Raw genomic sequence first — 20,041 nt, 5'->3', positions numbered from 1 at the left:
TCTAGGAGCCTGACCCAGAGAGGGATTAAATGACCAAGATCAAATTTACGTTTTAATATGATGCAGTTAATCCTCAGTGATAAACATGGCATATGCCACTGTTGAGAAGATGCTCCAGCCTAAAGAGTCAGGTCAGCAAATGTGGATCTCTCCAAACAAAGCCCCGTCACCGAGGACAGCCCCACAGAGATGAATGCAACAGGCCCTTCTGCTTTGGGAATCTTCTCTAGTGAGGAGGGGGTGGTCTGATGGAGCCCTCCCTCACTGTGGGGAGCAGCTACCTAGCAGATACAAGGGGTCATGTGGCCAAGGACAGAGTGGGTGATACTCTCCAAACCACATGACTGGGCTCTATCCTCAAAAGGGAGTTGACCAAATTAAACCACAGAGCAAATTTGCAACACCACACTGTAGAGCTGGGTGGCACTTTATGAATCTCAAGTGGAGGTAGAGAAGGCTCTACTTCACTCCAGGACTGTGTCCTTGAACATTTTCTGGGTAATCAAGTGCAAATCCCTAATTGCTCTGCTTGAGTTTGCCCTGAGAAGTTCAACCTCTGCCCCTTCCTGACTCCTTTGATTCTTCAAGGACCCTCTAGACCCCCTGGTGTTGAAGACCCCCTACCCCATAAGGACTGCAGCATACTCCCAAGGTGTCCAGTTACTTTGCTTTATTTGCAGACTGAAGTTGGCTACATAAATCCATTGCACAGTCAACACATGTAGACTTGGCAAAAAGAGAGGACAATACAAAAATACAACTCTTGATAGTAAATGAGAGTGCCCTCAGCTCATCCCAGTCTGTATCAGTGGGGAGCCGGTGTTTAAGGTCAACATAGGAGGAGGTGCTGTGGAATGAGGAGGCATGGAGGCTTCCACCAGTGTCATTGACCCAGTAAGATCCTGGGCTGAGTTGCATGGGCTCTTCTTGGCTGTGTGGTCATTTCTGCTGCCTTCAAACTTGGTCACTTCCTCCTCTAGGAAGGGGAAGAGAACCTCCCCAAGTCATCGGACACCCTCCACAAGGATCTGATCAGGGGCTGTGCAGTCGAAGCCAAGTGTATCCCTGGGCCCACTGTGAGCACCCTTCCCTGGGGCACCTCCAACCTGGGCTGTCTGCCTCTGGGCATCCCCGACAAAGGATCAACCTCTTAAAAGTTGGGGGGAAGAGGGGAAGGGAGACTGAGGAAGGGGTTCTACCTGGGCCTCCCTTTGGTAGATTCCAGAAATGTTTACTGATGCCAACTTCTGCTCCTAGCCACTGGTCCCTTCTTGGAGGAAGCCCAGGTAGCCTCTTGGTTCTGAGGAACTGGAGTCCCAGGCCTTGAAGGACATCCCCAGTCAGAGCTGGTCCCAGCCCACTGACCAGAAGGTCTGAAGGGCTAGCATTTCTGTAGAGGTGGGCAGGTCTTCTGGAGCAGCAGGTGGCTCTCCCAGTTCCTGTGGCTGAAGCCAGGGTCCTTCTCTGCCTATAACTACCCCCACTCCCCCAACCCAACACCCCCTCCCTTCCTTCTCCCCTCCTTCTCCCCTCCTCCCTTTCTTCTCCCCCTCCTCCTTTCCTTCCTCCTCCTCCTTTCCTTCCCCCTCCTCCCTTCCTTTCCCCTCCTGCCTTCCTTCCCCCTCTAGTTTTCCCTTCCCACCCTGTTGTGGGCGGGGCTCCAGCGCTGATCCCACCGGGACACCTGGACAGGCGTTGTCTGTGACAACGGTGGCATTGGAAGGCCCTGGCAGGTGAACGCCCAGCCTCCCACCCCCCAAGTCCTCGCACTCCCCATGCACAAACTGCGGGAAGCAGGCCAGGGAGCGCAGCTCACTGTCTTCCCCCCACCAGCAGCCCCAGCCTGGCCACATCGCAGCCGCAGCAGAGGACACCATGAGCCAACGGGGGCTTATTCCCATCCTCGGCGGTCCCAGCGGGCTCAGCAAGGAAGAGCAGACTTCTGGAGTCACAGGGGCCTCGCTGCCTCCGCAGAAAGCGGCACTGGTGCTGGGGGAAGCAGGAGGTGGCCGGCCCCGAGGCCCGTGGGCTGAAGGCTCAGGCCTCACGTGGCCCCACCCGCGGGGGACTCAGGCTAGGCCAACCCACCCGTGGCAGACCCTACCACCCCTGGCGAGTTAGGGGTCTGGAAGGCCGGGTGGAGCTTGGTCAACAGCTCGGGCTCCTCGCCCTGGGCCCCGCTTTTCCCGGAGGCCTCGGGGGCACCCAGCGGGTAGGCCTCCCGGGCCCGGCCGGTCCTAGAGCAGGTGAGGAAGGCCAGGCAGGCCCCGCGGAGGCGGGCCAGGTCCCGGTGGGTGGTCTCGCTGACGAAGCAGTAGAGCACCGGGTCGGCGACGCAGTTGAAGCTTGTGAGCAGGAGGGAGAAGTGGTAGGCGTTGAAGACGCCCTTGGCGAAGTCGCAGCTGGCCTCCCAGACGCTGCGCACCAGCAGCAGCACGTGGTAGGGCAGGAAGCAGGCCAGGAAGATGACCACGGTGCTGAGCACCAGCCGCTGGATCTGGTCCTTGCGGCTCTTCTGGGTGCCGTGGCTCCGGCGCACGGCGCGCAGGATGCCCTGGTAGGAGGCCAGCAGCAGGCAGATGGGGAAGAGGAAGCCCACCAGGAAGCGGTAGTAGTTGATGGCGCGCTGCCATGCCTGGATGGGGTAGTGCTCAAAGCACACGCGGTGCTGGTCCTCGTCCTCGATGACCTCCTCGTGCATCAGGAAGTAGATACTGGTCAGCAGCTCCTTGGCCCAGATGACCACGCTGACGCCGACGGCCGCCTTCAGGGTCCGGAACTGGTGGAAGCGGAAGGGATGGGCCACAGCCAGGTAGCGGTCCACGGAGATGCAGCAGAGGAAGCCCACGCTGATGTAGATGTTCTCGTAGAGGAGGATGCCGCACACCTGACAGGACAGGTCGCCGTGAGACCAGTTGTCGTGCTGCAGCACGTACTGCAGCCAGAAGGGCAGCGAGCAGATGTAGAAGAGGTCGGCCACCGTCAGGTTGCACAGGTACACGCCCAGCTCGTTCCGGGCCTTGATCTGCAGGTAGCCGAAGTAGAGGGACAGGCAGTTGGCCGGGAAGCCTACCACCAACACCGTAACATAGACCACCGGGGCCAGCGTCTGGTGGATGGTGTGGTCGATGGTACAGCTCATGGAGGAGTTGTCTGCAGTGATGTTCCCCATCTTTGGGCCTGAAGGGGCCACACTCCTCATGGGCTCAGGGACTGGGCCTGTCTCTCCACCGCCATCCTGTTTATAGAAGGTGGTTCAAGTTCTACCAAGGGCTGGGCATCGCTGGTGGTGGGCAAGACCCTGAAAGTCAGAGGCAGGAAAGGCTTACAATAGTAGCTAACATGTATGTAGCACCTACTGTGTGTCAGGCACCATTCTAAATTCTTTGCTCATTTAATTTAGAAGGTGTACTAGCCCACCAACTCCAATTCAACTAGAGTATCTGAATGGTCGGGCATGATGGCTCACACCTGTAAGCCCAGCACTTTGGGAGGCGGAAGGATCGCTCGGGCTCAACAGCTCAAGAGTTCAAGACCAGACTGGGCAACATGGCAAGCCCTTGTCTCTATAAATAAATAAATAAATAACAAGAAGAATAGATCTGAATGGGAGCCCCAGGCGCGGTGGCTCACACCTGTAATCCCAGCACTTTGGGAAGCCGAGGTGGGCAGATCACTTGAGGTCAGGAGTTCGAGACCAGCCTGGCCAACATGGCAAAACCCCGTCTCTACTAAAAATACAAAAATTAGCTGGGCATGGTGGTGGACACCTGTAATCCCAACTACTCAGGAGGCTGAGGCAGGGGATTCACTTGAACCTGGGAGGCGGAGGTTGCAGTGAGCCAAGATTGTGCCACTATACTCCAGCCTGGGTGACAGGGGGAGACTCTGTCTCAATTAAAAAAAAAAAAAAAGAATATATCCCAATGGGTCACATACCAAGACACTATAGGGTAGTTTACGTCTCCCCTCCCATTCCCCGGCTTTGCCTATTTATTCCCCATTGTTTATATATTTTCCTGCTCCCTTGCTATAGCAAGTAAAGCTGGAGGTTCTTTTTTTTTTTTTTTTTTTTTTTTTGAGACGGAGCCTAACTCTGTCGCCCAGGCTGGAGTGCAGTGAAGGCTGGAGGTTCTTATGAGCATGTGCCCACCCTGAGCCTGCTCTCCCAGGGAGACGTGGGGCAAAGATCAATTCTAACCCACACGCGACAGCACCGGCCACCCTCCTCATCCACAGCAATAGGCGGCATTCACATTTGTCCTATTTGCTCACAGGAATGTACTACTTAGGTCCATTGACACTGAGGCCACCGCCCCTCATGGGGGCCTCTCCAGAAGAGGCCCAACCTTGTCCACATTTTACCACGTCTTGGCAAGAAACAAAAGCAGAGTTTCCCACGAGCACAGCCTGCACTCCTGGGTGCTGACCCAGCAAGAGCTACCTCTCCTCTCCTCCATGGAGCTCCGGGAAAGCTCTGGGCCAAGGACCCAGGACGTGAGCGCCAGGCCAGCCAGGTACAGACTGTGCAAGTCACTTACCTTGTCTCAGCCTAGGTTTCCTCACCTGCCAAATGGAGATAAAAACACCTGCCCTTGGGGGTTAGTATCAGGGCCACATCAAATAATGGGTATGCAAACAGGGCATTGTTTTTCCAGAAGCAAAGAGGAGGAGTAAGAGATTATAATCTTATTGGAATCGGTGAAAAGTTCCTATTTATTGGCCAGATGCAGTGGGCTCACACCCGTAATCCCAGCATTTTGGGAGGCTGAGGTGGGCAGATCACTTAAGGTCAGGAGTTTGAGACCAGCCTGGCCAACATGGCAAAACTCTGTCTCTACTGAAAATTATCCAGGCATGCTGGCGGGCTCATGTAATCCCAGCTACTCAGGAGGCTAAGGCACGAGAATCGCTTGAACCCGGGAGGCAGAGCACGCGGTGAGTCGAGATTGCACCACTGCGCTCCAGCCTGGGCGACAGAGTGAAACTCCATCTCAAAATAAAGAAGTTCTTATTATTGAGAATTTAACAAAGAAGATTCCAGATATTTGAAAAAGTTTGAGCAAGATGGAATACAATGTTTTGGTGGGGCGCAGTGGCTCACACTTGTAATCCCAGCACTTTGGGAGGAAGAGGCGGGTGGATCACCTGAGGTCAGGAGTTCGAGGCCAGCCCGGCCAACATGGGGAAACCCCGTCTCTACTAAAAATTCAAAAATTAGCCAGGTGTTGTGGCGGGCACCTGTAGTCCCAGCTACTCAGGAGGCTGAGGCATGAGAATCACTTAAACCCGGGAGGCAGAGGTTGCAGTGAGCTGAGATCATGCCACTACACCCCAGCCTGGGTAACAGAGCAAGACTCCGTCTCAAAAACAAACAAAAAAAACTTCTTGGATGAATAGGTGAACGACACTTCCCATCTTCCAGGTGAGGAAACTACGGTTCTAAAGGGCAAGTGACTTGCCTGAAGCCAGCCTGAGGAAGGACACGTTGCTGCTAGAATCCAGGTCTCCTTGCTTCACATCCCACCTGCCTGCCATGTACAGTCTCCGCCTGAGACTCACCTCCCAGCCTTTCAGTTCCCAGAACACAGGGACTCCCAGTCTCTGACTCACCTCTTCCGTCCTCTTCAGGGCACTAGCTTAGAATTCCAGTGATGGCGGTGAAGGGAGTTGCTCCTTGTTTTCGTTGTGGTAAAATACATGTAAAATAACATTTACCATTTTAGCCACTTTCTTTTTTTTTTGAGACGGTGTTTCACTCTTGTTACCCAGGCTAGAGTGCAATGGCATGATCTTGCTCACGGCAACCTCCGCCTCCCAGATTCAAGCGATTCTCCTGCCTTAAGCCTCCCAAGTAGCTGGGATCACAGGCATGCGCCAACATGCCCGGCTAATTTTGTATTTTTAGTAGAGACGGGGTTTCACCATGTCGGTCAGGCTGGTCTCAAACTCCCCATCTCAGGTGATCCGTATCCACTAAATAATAACTCCCCAGTCCCTAGCAACCACCATTTCTGTCTCTATGAACTTGACTATTCTGGGTACCTCACATAAATGGAATCAGACAGCATTTGTCCTTTTGTGTCTGGCTTATTTGATGTAGTATAATGTCTTCAAGATTCATCCATGTTGTAGCACATGTCAGAATTTCCTGCCTTTTTAAGGCTGAATAATAGTCCACGGTTGCATCGATGGACATTGGGATTGTTTTTACCTTTTGGCTATTGTGAATAAAGCTGCTATGAACATGAGTGTACCAAGATCTGTTCAAGTTCCCACTTTCAGGTCTTTTGGGTACATAATCAGAATTGGTACTGCTGGATCATATGTTAGTTCTATTTTTAATTTTTTGAGGAACTGCCCTACCGTTTTCCATAGTGGCTGCACCATCTTACATTTCCACCAGCCATGCACAACTGTGGGTTTTGGGTTTGTTTGTTTTCATTTGTATGTTTTGGTGGTGAGAAAAAGGGGGGAAGGAACAGCTGAAGTCCATGATCCCAAAACTCTGCCCACAGCCCAGTGAATCAGAATTCGGCCCTAGTCACCTTCTCTTGTCAGTCCGCCTGTCCCTGAATTGCAAGCTCACACCTGTGGGGCCAAGTGCTTTGCCAGACTTCCATATGAGGAAATCCACAGAAGCACATGTCCCCGAATGGTCCCCAAGGCACCTATCCAAGGCCGTTCCTCTTTCTGAATTTACTTCAGGTTCTCCACAGTCCACACAAAATCCACCCACAGGAAGATAAAATCCATTCATAAAAGCGCAGGCCCCCAGGCTCCCCCCAAACGGCAAATGAAGCCCCCACGAAAGCACAACCAGTCATCTTGGAAATTCACCGAGCGTCATCAGGCTATGGTTTACGAGTGGTGGGTGTATGTACGTGTAGGGTGGTGCTTCCTCTTCCCTAGGCCAACAATAAGCTAATTCTGGCAACCAAAGTCAGAAACATTCAAGCCTACAGAACAAAGAAGAAACATGGACTGCGTTTAGATGAAAGCACCTCCTACGTTTATTTTGGAGAGAAAAGAGGGTTTTGGTATTCTAACGCTGCAGTGCTTGAACTTAGGTGCATCAGAATCCCCTGGGGAATTTGTTATGCCAGATCGCTAAGCCTCATCTCAGTGAGTCTGGCCTGGGGCTCAGGAATTTTACATTTCAAACAAGCTGCCAGGTGATGTGGATGCTGCCGACCCATGGACCACATTTTGAGTAGCAAGGTGCTAGGACAGTCTGGAAGGTCCAGGGTTCAGCTCTTGAGTGCATGCCCTACAAGAGCTCCCAAGGCAGGGAAACCGAGGAAACTGGCAGGGGAATGTGATCCAGCGGGACCTTGTGGGCACAACCAGGTCACAGCCCTTGGGATGTCTCCCGGCTGATTCAAGGCCCCCAGAAAAAGCCATTAAACCTGAGCACTTACACCTTTTATTTGCAAAATACTTTACAGTTTACAGAGCTTTTCACTTCTGTTCTCTCGTCCAATTTTAAAAACAGCCATTTAGAGATGTGTCCATTTTAGAGATAAGAAAACCGAGGTCAGACAGATGAAGCAGCTTGAACTATCCAGTACCCTGGCTTTCACTGCACAAGTGTGTGTAGAGCATCTCCGATGTTCACAGCACCAAGCTAGACATGGGGGACCTAGAGGTCCACAAGAAATGGCCCGGGTGTGATGGCTCACCCCTGTAATCTCAGCACTAGCTGAGGCAAGAGGATCACTTGAGCCTAGGGGTTCAAGACCAGCCTGGGCAACATAGCGAGACTCTGTCCCTACATAAAATTTACAAATTAGCCAGCTGTGGTGGTGCACACCTATAGTCCCAGCTAATCAGAAGGCTGAAGCGGGAGGATCGCTTGAGCCCAGGAGGTTGAGGCTGCAGTGAGCCAAGTTCATGCCACTGTGCTCCAGCCTGGGTGACAGAGTGAGACCCCCCCATCTCAAAACAAACAAAATGCAAGAAATGGCTCCCAGTTTCAAGAAACCTCCAAGCTCGAAAGACAGGAATGTCCCATGCACAAATTACCAGCATGCAAGGCAGTGTATGGCGGGAGCCGCGGCAGCTCACCCACACACATTCAACACTGGTTTGCCCTTTTCACTCTCTGTGGGATGGCTGCTTCTCCGTGGTTTCAACCCCACCTACACTCTGATGACTCCCAGGTCTCTCCCAGGATGGAGGCATAACCGGCTTCCTGCCATTCACAAGACACGCTCAGTGAGGCCCACGCTGGGTCCATCATTTTCTCCACTGGTCTGTTCTTAGAAGGGGCATCCTCACCTGCCCAATCACTTATGTCAAAAAATGGCTGGACTTCAGCTTTCACCCACATCTTCATCCACAGCATCCAGTTAATTTCCAAGTTCTACCATTTCAACTCCTAAGTATTTCCTACATCCATCTCCTCCTGTTCAGCTCTCTCGTCAGCACCCTAGATGGGCTTGGTCAAGAGCTCCTTCCCAGAGTCAGTGCAACAGCCTCCTCTTGGGCTGCTTCCTGTCTCCATCTTACCATCCTCAAAGCCATCCTCTAAACAGAAATCTAAGCCAGTCACACCCTGCGGCAAAGACTTCCATGGTTCTCCAATCATCTACTCATGCATCCATCATCAAGCCGTTCACGCATCCATCCATCCATCCATCCAAGTATTAATTCATACAACAAATACTCACCGAGTATCTATTATACGGAAGGCACAACACTAGACACTGGCCCCTAGTAACAAGTGGCTTTTAGTCTTAAGGGGGAGGAGAGAGGATAAGTGAAACAAGCTCACAAAGAGAGTGCAGGATTTTGTGAGGGTTCATGGGTGAGGACCTCACCCTGTCAGGAAAGGCCTTCCTGAGCATCGGCAGTTACAGTAAGATCAGGAGAAAGACAAAGTGCTGCCCAAGCAGAGGAGAGTTTCTACCTGTGGAAAATGTGTGGAAACAGCCGAAATGCAACAGGAAGAGAAGGGGCAGCTCTGCGGAATTGAAAGTAGGTTGGTGTGACTGGATCTGAATATGAGGTAGGCAGGGCGAGAGAGGAAACAGCTGTAGAACTGGCAAGTAATTACAAGCGAGGTGGGGAACAACCAGGGGCCAATCGGAGATTTTTCTTGGTGCCTGGTCCTTATAACCTCCCCAAAATTACTCGTTGGATGGATGGTGGAGAGGTGGGTGGGTGAATGAGTAAATGGAGGGATGGGGTAGCCAGATAGGTGGATGACTGGATGGCTGGACAGATGGACGTATGGGCAGCTGGAGAGGTGAGTGGATAGATGGGTGGGCGGATGGATAAGTGGATGGGTGAATATATAAATGGATGCATGGGTGAGGGGTAGAGGGATAGAGGGATGAGTGAACGGGTGGACAGGTGGATGTATGGGTGGGTGGATAGGTGAGTTGACGGAAGGGTGGGTGGGTGGATAAGTGGGTGGATGAATGTGTAATGGATGCACAGGTGAGGGGAAGAAGGATAGATGGATGAGGAAAAGGGTGGCAGATGGATTATGGGTGGGTGGATAGGTGAGTGAGTGGATAGGTAAATGGTGGGGGGTTGAGGCTGGGTGCTGGGACAGTGGGGGTATCACTAATAGAAACAGGAAAGTGAGGAGGAGGAATGACCGTGGTCCCCTCTCTGCTCAGGCTGCCTGAGCCGGTCTGAGGGTCCTGATTTTTCACCAGTGCCTTCCCTTCTACCGTTCCCTGAGGACAGACACCCCCAGCTGGAAACTCCGACTTGCCCTCTACCTCATCTCCACAGGAACCTTGCTCCTCGAAAATGAAAGAACACAGTGGATGGAAAAAATATTCCGTAAATGGAAAAACATAGATATATGGAAGAACTAAGCCACGTCTGTCGAGGGCCCTGCACTTGCCAGGCAAGTTTCTGAATGTCTGTTGTCTCTTTCGCCACCACTCTCATCAGCACCCACTTTACAGATGCAGAAACTGCGGCCCAGAGAGATGAACCAACCTGCTGAAGACTCCGCAGGTGAGATGCGGCAGGCCAGGTCTGGAACTCGGATTGGTCCACACTTTCCTTGATGCCGTGCTGACTATCATGATCGTCCTGGAACCAACACCCTCAAGCCGCCAGCTCAGCCAAGCTCCAGTCCTCACAGATGCCGCAGCAATGGCCACCAGGCTTGGTCCGGGACTGACCCCCTTCACCTGGACTACGCTTTAGCAGGTCAACCATGTTTTCAACGCCCACTGAGGAAAACCAGCCATGTGTCCAGTCCGTGGTTTGGGAGGGCATTAGGGAAAAGAATCAAAATAACACTTTATTACCCAGCTAAGAAACTGAGAAAAACTATAGAGTGACTCAACGCCTGGAAGCGAATCTTTAGCAAATGCAAATCAGCATAGAGGCCTCTGAGGACTTCAATGACCAAGAGAAATTAAGCTCCCAACAGGAAGGAAAGGCCTCTCTGACTAAGCTAGGAGTCTCTTGCACGTCCCAAGTCAGAAGGCAGAGGTGCCTAACTGCTGGATTCCAGCTAGCACATAAATAATGATCTAACTCACCCCCACTTCCGTGAGGCACACACCGGCACGCGCACAGACAGTTACTCACGATGCCAGGGCTGCTCACGGAGCCCCAAACCCACAAGAGCTGGGGAGATTCCCGCGGGCCCAGCTTCCTTTTCCTTCAGTTAGCCAAACCTCTGCATGCTTTAAACAAGACTGTTTCATTTTCTGAAAGTGCTTTATTTTTCCCTCTGAGGATGGGGAAAAATCAGGATGCATTTTTCCTTAGTCCCTATTTCCCCCCAGATCGCCTCACTCCAGCAACCACGTGGACCATAGCATCTGACTTCTAGAACCCTTGTCACTGTTTCAAAGGTCAGTCCTATCTGGGCTCACAAAGTCCCTGTGAGTCAGGTGGGGCTGGCATTGCTAAGCCATTTCTGAGAACCTGAGCCCAGAGAGGCTAAAGCAGGGAGGCTCAAACTCACACAGTTAGTTGGGGTGGATCTGAATCCAGAACCCAGGTGTCTAGGCACCAGCTTGCTGCCTTTGAACTTTCTGGATCACAAGCAGTAGCAAGAAATACACCTGACATCACGACCCAGCACACAGAGACACACACACACCCACACATCTGTACAAAACAACAAACTTTCCCAAAGCAATACTTACCCTACTTCTTGCCACGCACTCTGATCATTTCTATTCTATTTCAATGTTTAAAATGCAGGTCATGAGTTACGAAGTTGATTTACTGACCCATGAATGGGTCACAACCCGCAGTTTGGAAACAGCTTGATGGACCCCCACCTGTGCTTTCCAGCTTCTCATAGAGCCTCAGGGCCCCAGGAAGGCGGTGCGGTCTCTGAAGACAGGTGAGGAGCAGACAGCTGCTGAAATCAGGACGCAGGGAGTCCTCTGAGGGGGAGTCTGAAACAAGTCCCCTCTGACTCTGCCTGCCTCAGCTGGGCTCTGCCCTCAAACCTCAAACAGCTGGGCTTCCTGCAGAGGCTCTGCAGGAGCCTGGGCACCCTTGCAACCACGACCCCAGCTCTCCCTCCAGCGACTTCCCACAGCCTGAACCTCCCAGCTCCGGCTAGAAAATCCCCAGCTGGAGGCTGCCCATTCCCGAGCTGAGGCAGAATCATGTGAACTCCAATCTGGTGTCAGGCTGGGCGGTTGCCGAGGAACCACTCGCCAGCCAGAGGCTGAGGGCGGCGGAATGGCTCTCTCCACGCATCCTCCTCTGCTCTCCATGCAACCCAGTCAGTGAGCAGCCTCACTGGGAATGTGAAAGCCTGAGCTAGGGGCAGGTGCCCTCAGGACTATGGTGGGGAGATACAAGAGGAGGGGGTGGGCTAATTCTAGCCACCTTTCAGCACCTACAGGATACCAGGATCCAGGCAAGGGCAGGGGAAGCTGCCAACATCTGGGTCACTGGGGCTCAACCCTGGCCACGTGCATGAGAACATACCTGGGAGCCTATAAAAAAAACCAATGCCCGGGCCCCACCCAAGGCTGGTTAAATCATGCTTCCTGGAAGTGAGGTGCCAGCATCAATGGCTTTAAAGCTCCCTGGACTGTTCTAAAGGGCAGCGAGGGTGGGGAACCATGGATGTGGTGAAGCAGGTAGGATCCTGTTTGGCAGAGCAGCAGAGTGAAGGCCATGGAGCCAAGGCTCTGGGCATGAGTAAGGATAGGGTGGGCATCAATGTTTGCAACTGTGTCAGTCCCCAGAGCAGGAACCAAGCCCGGGGCTCTGGCCACGGGGGGCCTTCTGGCTCTCAGGAGCACTTACTAAACTCCCTCACACACATAACACGGAGGATGAAAAGGCCCAGCATTTTGGTGTAACCACCTCCCTCCAAGGCAGGCTCCTTGGAAGCTAATTATAAGTTACAATGCCAGAGCCAGGAAGCCAACAGACACACATGGTGCTTGGGGCCACTGGGGGCGCGAGTCCTTCCTGCCGGAAGCGGCCAGAGCCCTGTGCTAGGTCCCTGATCTGGGGACCAACACAGTTTAAAACATGCCCATCTTATTCATGCCAAGAGCCTTGGCTCCACTCCCCTTGCTCTGCTGGTAGAGGGTCTAAGGAAATCCCCTTCAGTGGAGCCTGGGCCCTCCAAGCAAATGCTACCATATAGCAGGCCTTTTAAAAACTATTTCCAGCCAGGCGCAGTGGCTCACCCCTGTAATCCCAGCACTTTGGGAGGCCGAGGTGGGTGGATCACCTGAGGTCAGGAGTTGGAGACCAGCCTGGCCAACATGGTGAAACCCCGTCTCTACTAAAAACACAAAAATGTCCTGGGGGTGGTGGCATGTGCCTGTAATCCCAGCTACTCGGGAGGCTGAGGCAGGAGAATCACTTGAACCCAGGAGGTGGAGGTTGCAGTGAGCCAAGATTGTGCCACTGCACTCCGGCCTGGATGACAAAAGCAAAACTCTGTCTCAAAAAAAAGAAAAAAAAAAGTTTCCTATGTCAGTTGCTTCTTGTAGGCCTTATGTTACAAGCAAAGGCTTCAACTTGTTGTGGTGCAGTAGTGTGCATTTAGACACACGTGCTATTTCTGAGTTTTGGAAATGTGGCTGGCTCTCCCTGATGTCATATAGGAGGACTCGGGGGTTAGGAGCACAGAACTGACTTAGCAGTGACTGCCTGGCTTACCCCTAGGACATGACCTGACAGAGAGAGCACCTCTGGCCCTCTACAGGGTGACCCGGCCTAACAGGGTGTGCACACACAGGCCGTCTACACCATCATCGTCTATACCTGCAGGAACCACTAATGGCATGGTGTCCCGGCCCACCTCCAGCACCGCCAGGGGCCATCAAGCTGCCCCAGCCCCTCTGCGAGCACCACGTGCCCTACTGCACCTGGAGGAAGGACCATGCCTTTGGGATGAAGAAGGAGGGGTGAAACTTTCTTTGGTTTTACTCAAATCGGCTGAGCCCAGGTCTTTGTGAAATGCTAGCTCAGTAAGAGAAAAAAGAGCCCATGTTCTCTCACGTGCCTGGCCCTCGAGGGGTTAAGAAGGAGCCTGGAGTGGCTTGCTACCAAGAGCTGCCTTTACCATTTCCCCAGCATTTGCTTTTTGCAGTAGGTGCTGTACTGAGCACCTTCCCGATCCTTTGTTTAATCCTTACATCAACTCTGTGTGGCAGGGATTATCCTGTTGCCCAGGCTGGAGTGCAGTGGTACGACCTTGGCTCACTGCAACCTCTACCTCCTGGGTTCAAGCAATTTTCCTGCCTCAACCTCCCAAGTAGCTGGGATTACAGGCATGCACCACCATATCCAGCTAATTTTTTTTTTTTTTTTTTTTTTTTTTTTTTTTTGAGATTCGCTCTTGTTGCCAAATCTGGAGTGCAATGGCGTGATCTCAGCTCACGGCAACCTCTGCCTCCCGGGTTCAAGCGATTCTCCTGCCTCAGCCTCCTGAGTAGCTGGGATTACAGGCATGTATCACTATGCCTGGCTAATTTTGTATTTTTAGTACAGATGGGGTTTCTCCATGTTGGTCAGGCTGGTCTTGAACTCCCGACCTCAGGTGATCTGCCTGCCTTGGCCTCCCAAAGTGCTAGGATTACAGGCGTGAGCCACCATGCCTGGCCCCAATTTTTGTATTTTTAGTAGAGATGGGTTTTTGCCATGTTGGCCAGGCTGGTCTCGAACTCCTGGCCTCAAGTGATCCACCTGTTTTGGCTTCCCAAAGTGCTGAGATTACAGGTGTGAGCCACTGCACATGGCCAAAACAACATCCATTTCTTATCTTGCAGTTCTGGAGGTCAAAAGCATGACATGGATCTTACTGGCTAAAATCAAGACTACAGTCTGCAGGGCTGCATTCTTTCTTGAGGCTCTAAAATCTACTTCCTTGTCTTTTCCAGCTTCTAGAGGCTTCTAGCATTCCTTGGCTTGTGGTGTCTTCCAACTTCAAAGCCCACAGCAGTCGACTGAGTCCTTCCCACATCACATCTCCTCCTCTGACCCTCACGTTCCCTCTTCCACTTTGAAGGGTCCTTCCTTGTGACAATGCTGGATCATCTCCTTACTTTAAGGTCAGCTGATTAGGAGTCTTAACTCCACCTGCTGCCTTAATCCCCCTTTGCCATGTAAGGTAATGCAGTCGCAGGTTCCAGGGATTAGGAACTGGACCTCTTTAGGGAGGGCATTATTCTGCCTTCCACACCCACCATGTGATACTTATTTAAAACCCTATATAGTGCTGGCTGGGTGAGGTGACTTATGCCTATAATCCCAGTACTTTGGGAGGCTGAGACAGGCAGATTGCTTGAACTCAGGGGTTTGAGACCAACCTGAGCAACATGGCGAAACCCCGTCTCTACAAAAAATACAAAAAATTGGTGGGTGCGGTGGCATGTGCCTGTAGTCCCAGCTATCAGGAGGCTGAGGCTGGGGAATTGCTTGAGCCCAGAAGGCGGAGGTTGCAGTGAGCTGAGATCACACTTGGGCGACTGGAGTGAAACCATGTCTCGAGCGAAACAAAACAAAACAAAAACGCTGCTTTTCAAATGTTAGTGTGCATGTGTTATATATCTCCTAGGTATCTTGTTAGTGTAGCTTTTGGTTCAGTTCAGTAGGTCTCGGGTAGAGTCTGAGATTCTGCCCTTCTAACATGAACTGAGGACCACCTTTATCTCTTGTATCCCCATGGCAATTGCTATAATGCTGCACAAGTGTTTGGGCTAAATAAATACTTGATAATGGAAAGGGCCGGGCATGATGGCTCACACCTGTAATTCCAGCACTTTGGGACGTCAAGGCAGGAGGATTGATCACTTGAAACCAGGAGTTTGAGACCAACCTGGGCAAAAAAGTGAGACTCTGCCTGTACAAAAGTTTAAAATATTAGCTGGTTGTGGTGGCCCACACCTGTAGTCCCAGTTAGTCGGGAGGCTAAGGTGGGAGGGTCCCTTGAGCCTGAAAGTTTGAGGCTGTAGTGTCCAGCATAGGCAACAGAGAAAGACCCAGAGGAAGGAAGGGAGGAAGGGAGGGAGGGGAGGAGAGGAGGGGAGGAAGGAAGGAAGGAAAGAAGGAAGAGAAAAGGAGGGAAGGAGGGAGGGAGGGAAGAAAGAAGGAAGGAAGGAAGGAATGAAGGAAGGAAGGAAGGGAGGGAGGGAGGGATGAAGGAAGGAAGGGAGGGAGGGAGGGAGGGAAAAGATGAGCTCTGAGTGTTTTTATCACTGTGGTACAAGGGAGCTGGGATAAGGGCTCCTCACACACGCTTCACACAGAAGGAAGGCAGCCTGAGGTGAATGACAAACGGGTGCTGAGCAAGGGCATGCAGGGTGGGTGCTCACCTGTCTCGGGCCGCCAATATATGCAAAGCATTGAGCTTTCCATAGGCTGCCTTGATGCCTCACAGCAACCCGCCAGGTAAATATCATCCCAGCTTTATCACTGAAAGCTCAGGGCTATCCAAGACCAAGGGTCACACAGCTGGCAAGCAAGCAGCAGTGCTGGGATTCAATTCAATGTCTGAATTCACTGTGTTTTCATTTTTAATTAATTAATATTTAGAGATGGGGTCCCTATTCTATCACCCAGGCCGGAGTGTAGTGGTGCGATCATAGCTCACTGCAGCCTCAAAAATCTGAGTTCAGGCAATCCTCCCTCCTCAGCCTCCCCAGTAGCTGGGACTCAGGTATGGGCCATCATGCCCAGCCCATTGTATTTTTAAAAAAATTTTTAGTATATGCAAGGGATTGGTTCCACCATTGTATTTATTTATTTTTATTTATTTATTTTTTGAAACAAGTCTCCCTCTGTTGCCCAGGCTGGAGTGCAGTGGCACCATCTTGGCTCACTGCAACCACCACCTCCCGAGTTCAAGCGATTCTTGTGCCTCAACCTCCCAAGTAGCTGGGATCACAGGCGCACACCACCACACCTGGCTAATTTTTGTATTTTTAGTAGAGACAAGGTCTCACCATGTGGCTTATGCTTGTCTCAAATTTCTGAGCTCAAGCCATGCGCCCACCTTGGCCTCCCAAAGTGCTGGGATTATAGGCATGAGCCACCGCACCTGGTCCATCATTGTATTTTAATATTTACCAATGTAACGCATGGAAATATGTATGACTATTGGGTAATGCCTATCTTCTCCTTTACACAGGAAGCTGCCTGGGGAAGGAGGAGCTGGATCTATTTCGTTCTTTGCTAGGGACCGTGCACACCAAAAACATGCCGAATGTTTGGGTGAATAAAGGAATCCAAATTCTACTTCTTCCTGTAGCCTGCTGGGAAGGCCAGCGTGGCTAACATTGAAGTCAAAAGCTAACAATCTGAGGGAAACAGTCAGGATATAGGATGAGGCAACAAGAAGAGGGTTGGTTTGGACTCTCAGAGTGTGAGTGGGTGGCCTTAAGCGGAAGTGCATTTCCACCAAGGCTTGGTGCTGAACCGGGGACTTCCAGCCAGGAGGGCCTGTGGTCTGAGAAGGTCTGAGCTGCCTGGGGCATGTCTCCTGTCTGCAGCTGCAGCACAGACCACAGACCTGGAGGTTGCCATGGCAATCCCTGGGGCCTGCTGCCCCCACTGCCTGCAGAGCGCTCCAGCCCATCAATTAGTAACCTAATAATGTATGACAACAGTCACTCCAAACACACAGGAAGCAGCCCTCTTGAAAAACAAACAGACTTCTCCAGCGACTGGAGAGCTTCGAAGACGCTCATTACACTCAACCCCCGGCCACCCGGTCAAATCTATTTTCTTGAATCCAAATTGCTCTCTCATTGGCTTCTCCCTCTTGTTTTGAAGACCCAGGGTTGACAAAGCTGGAGACTGAAGCCTCAGAGGTTCCAGGGCTAGAGAGCCCACTGGGTAGGATTCCTGCTCCCTCAGCCCTGTCAGGTCCAGCGATACTGATTCTGACCAAAATAGACTGTGTGTGACACGGCCCAGGTCTCTGTCTCTGCAGGTCCTCTCCTGGGAGAAACACTTCAACTTTTGCAAAAGATTAATTCATCACCATAGCGCCCAGAAAAAAAATGCAAAAGAGAAGACTCAAGTTGTGGCAGACCCAAGGTGGCTGCAAACTGTTTGAGATTTTCCTCATCAAGAGGTGGGGGTCTAAGTCTCCTCCCTTGAACCTAGGCAGGCCCTCTGACTGCCTGACCAACAGAATAGCGTGGAAGCAACGCTGTACCAGTTTTTGAGGCTAAGCCTGAAGAGACTGGCAGTTCCCACTTCCTGTCTTTTGGGAATAATTGTTCTTGAAACCTAAGTGCTATGCTGTGAGGAAGCCAAGCAGCCTCGTTGACAGGCCCACATTGAGCGGAACCAAACCCTGGCCAGCAGCTCCTGCTGCGCCCCCAGCTGACAGCCAGGTTTGACTTGTCTTGCATACCAGTATGTCATGTTGGATGAGGATCCCCCAGCCCCAGTAGGGGCATCTCAGCTGATGCTCCAAGAAGCAGAGATGAGCCATCCCCACCGAGCCCTGCCCAAATCACAGATTTGTGAGCAAAATAAATATGTTATTTTAAGCTAATATCTTCGCTCTCTCTTCCGCTCCCTCCCCTTCCCTCCCTCCCTTCCTTTCTCTTTCTTTCTTTTTTTTTTAACGGAGTCTCGCTCTGTTACCCAGGCTGGAGTGCAGTGGTGCCATCTCGGCTAACTGCAACCTCCACCTTCCAGGTTCAAGCGATTCTCCTGCCTCAGCCTCCTGTGTGGCTGGGATTACAGGCATGTACCACCACGCCCAGCAAATTTTTGTATTTTTAGTAGAGACGGGGTTTCACCATGTTGGCCAGGGTGGTCTCCAACTCCTGACCTCAAGTGATCCACCTGCCTCGGCCTCCTAAAGTGCTGGGATTATAGGCATGGGCCACTGCACCCGGTCTAAGCTAATATCTTTAAATATGGTTTGTTATGCAGCAATAGATAACAGAAGCATAAATTATTTGTCCCCCCAAATCACTTTAGGGGCTATCATGTGCTGGATTTATTCATATAATTATTTGATTTCAAATTTTTTCAAATTGTGTAACAATTCCTTGAGGTGTATTATCATCTCCACTTTCCCTAGGAGATACTAAGACTCAGAAAATTAAAATATCTTGTTTGAGGCCAACCAGCTAGGAAAGACGAAACAGGAATTCTGATGCTAAAGCTTATTCCTCTACCACCATCATCATCATCCTCATCGTGGCTGGTGCCAAGCGCTCCTCCTTCCCTCCGGGGTCTTCAGTCACCAGCCCCTCTTTGGGTCCACCCACTGAAGTCCACCAACCTCTGGACACCACCACACTTTGCATTTGTTTTCTCTGAACCTGTTTTCCACTTGGTTTCCTGTTGGCTGAGTCTTTTCTTCTGACCATGTGCACCTTACCCAGAAGCGTGTGGTATGATAGTAATAATAAGAGTGGGCGGAGCTGACATTCAGAGGGCATTGCAAGGCTTTCAAGGTCGGATTTCACCTGTGCAATCCCATAATCGCCCTACTATGATGCCCATTTCACAGGAAACTCAGAGGCTTAGAAAGAGACAACATGGGCTGGGTGTGGTGGCTCACACCTGCAATCCCAGCACTTTGGGAGACAGAGACAGGTGAATCACTTGAGGTCAGGAGTTCAAGACCAGCCTGACCAACGTGGTGAAACCCCGTCTCTGCTAAAAATACAAAAATTAGCTGGGCATAGTGGTGGGCGCCTGTAGTCCCAGTTACTGGGGAGGCTGAGTCAGGGGAATCGCTTGAACCAGGAGGTCGAGGTTGCAATGAGCCAAGATTGCACCACTGCACTCCAGCCTGGGCGACAGAGCAGGACTCCATCTAAAAAAAAAAAAAAAAAAATTGCGACTTGCCCAAAGTAATAACTCTAAAATATGGAAGAGCTGGGATTGGACTTAGACTATCTGGTTCTGGAACTGGGCTGGCAATACAGTCATACAGTCCACAGCATCCTCACTGTCCAGCTCCACTTCCACTGTTGAGCTCAGGAATCTGTTTCCCTCCCTCCTTTTGGAAGCAATCCTGTGTGTGGAGGTGGGGGCAGAGGGAGTAAAGCCAAACGTAACTATAGCATCTCAGATGTGCAGACTCTCAAACCAGCCTCACACCTCAGTGAGGTGACAATGGCTAGTATTTCTTATCTCAGTTTTACAGAGGCCCAGCCACAGCAAGTTACCTGCCCAAAGGTACGCAGCCTCTGGCTCCAATGCTGGGCTCTCCCCCCTGCCTGTGCCCTTTCGCCACCGCAGCCCCTGTTCTCCAGCTGAAGGACCACTTGGACCCTGCTGCCTCCGTTGGGCCATTTGCTTGGTGGAGTAGTTGGGGGGGGCGGGGGGCCTGCAACCAGGGACCCCACCCCCACCCCCGGCGCTGCCCCTGCCGACCAAGCAGTGAGCCAGCTCTCCCCTCCTCTGAGGCAGGGGGTGCCGTCCGGGTCTCAAGGCTGCCCTGAGGGGCCGCGCAGATCTGGGGGACAGAAAGGCCCAAACGGACTCGGAATGGCCGGTGCTGGGAAATGAAGGGCTCGCGGTGTCTCGCACTTTTTGTGGGGGCGGGAGTAATTACCAGGTGGCCGCGGAGCCAGCCGAGGGGGTGGCTGCTAACCTG

The 20,041-nt window shown here is 51.9% G+C and overlaps 1 protein-coding gene across 3 annotated transcripts in view; it reads right to left on the bottom strand.

Moving 5' to 3' along the window:
- Positions 1-655: 655 nt before the first annotated feature.
- Positions 656-20,041, bottom strand: part of GPR68 (G protein-coupled receptor 68) — a 19,940-nt gene continuing 554 nt past the window's right edge. The window contains exons 1-2 of one of the 3 annotated variants that reach the window (XM_011949413.1): positions 11,130-11,341; positions 656-3,301 (exon numbers count right to left, since the gene is read on the bottom strand). In XM_011949413.1, coding sequence (XP_011804803.1) covers positions 2,075-3,202 — 1,128 coding nt within the window. In that variant the 5' untranslated portion in view covers positions 3,203-3,301; positions 11,130-11,341 and the 3' untranslated portion in view covers positions 656-2,074. Of the gene's footprint in view, positions 3,302-11,129; positions 11,771-20,041 lie in introns of those variants that run through there. The other 2 variants (XM_011949414.1, XM_011949412.1) reach the window with 2 other exon arrangements.

Source organism: Colobus angolensis, unplaced genomic scaffold (assembly GCF_000951035.1).
Source record: "Colobus angolensis palliatus isolate OR3802 unplaced genomic scaffold, Cang.pa_1.0 Scaffold3, whole genome shotgun sequence".
Taxonomy (NCBI): domain Eukaryota; kingdom Metazoa; phylum Chordata; class Mammalia; order Primates; family Cercopithecidae; genus Colobus; species Colobus angolensis.
This window is presented reverse-complemented; position numbering and strand designations above follow the sequence as displayed.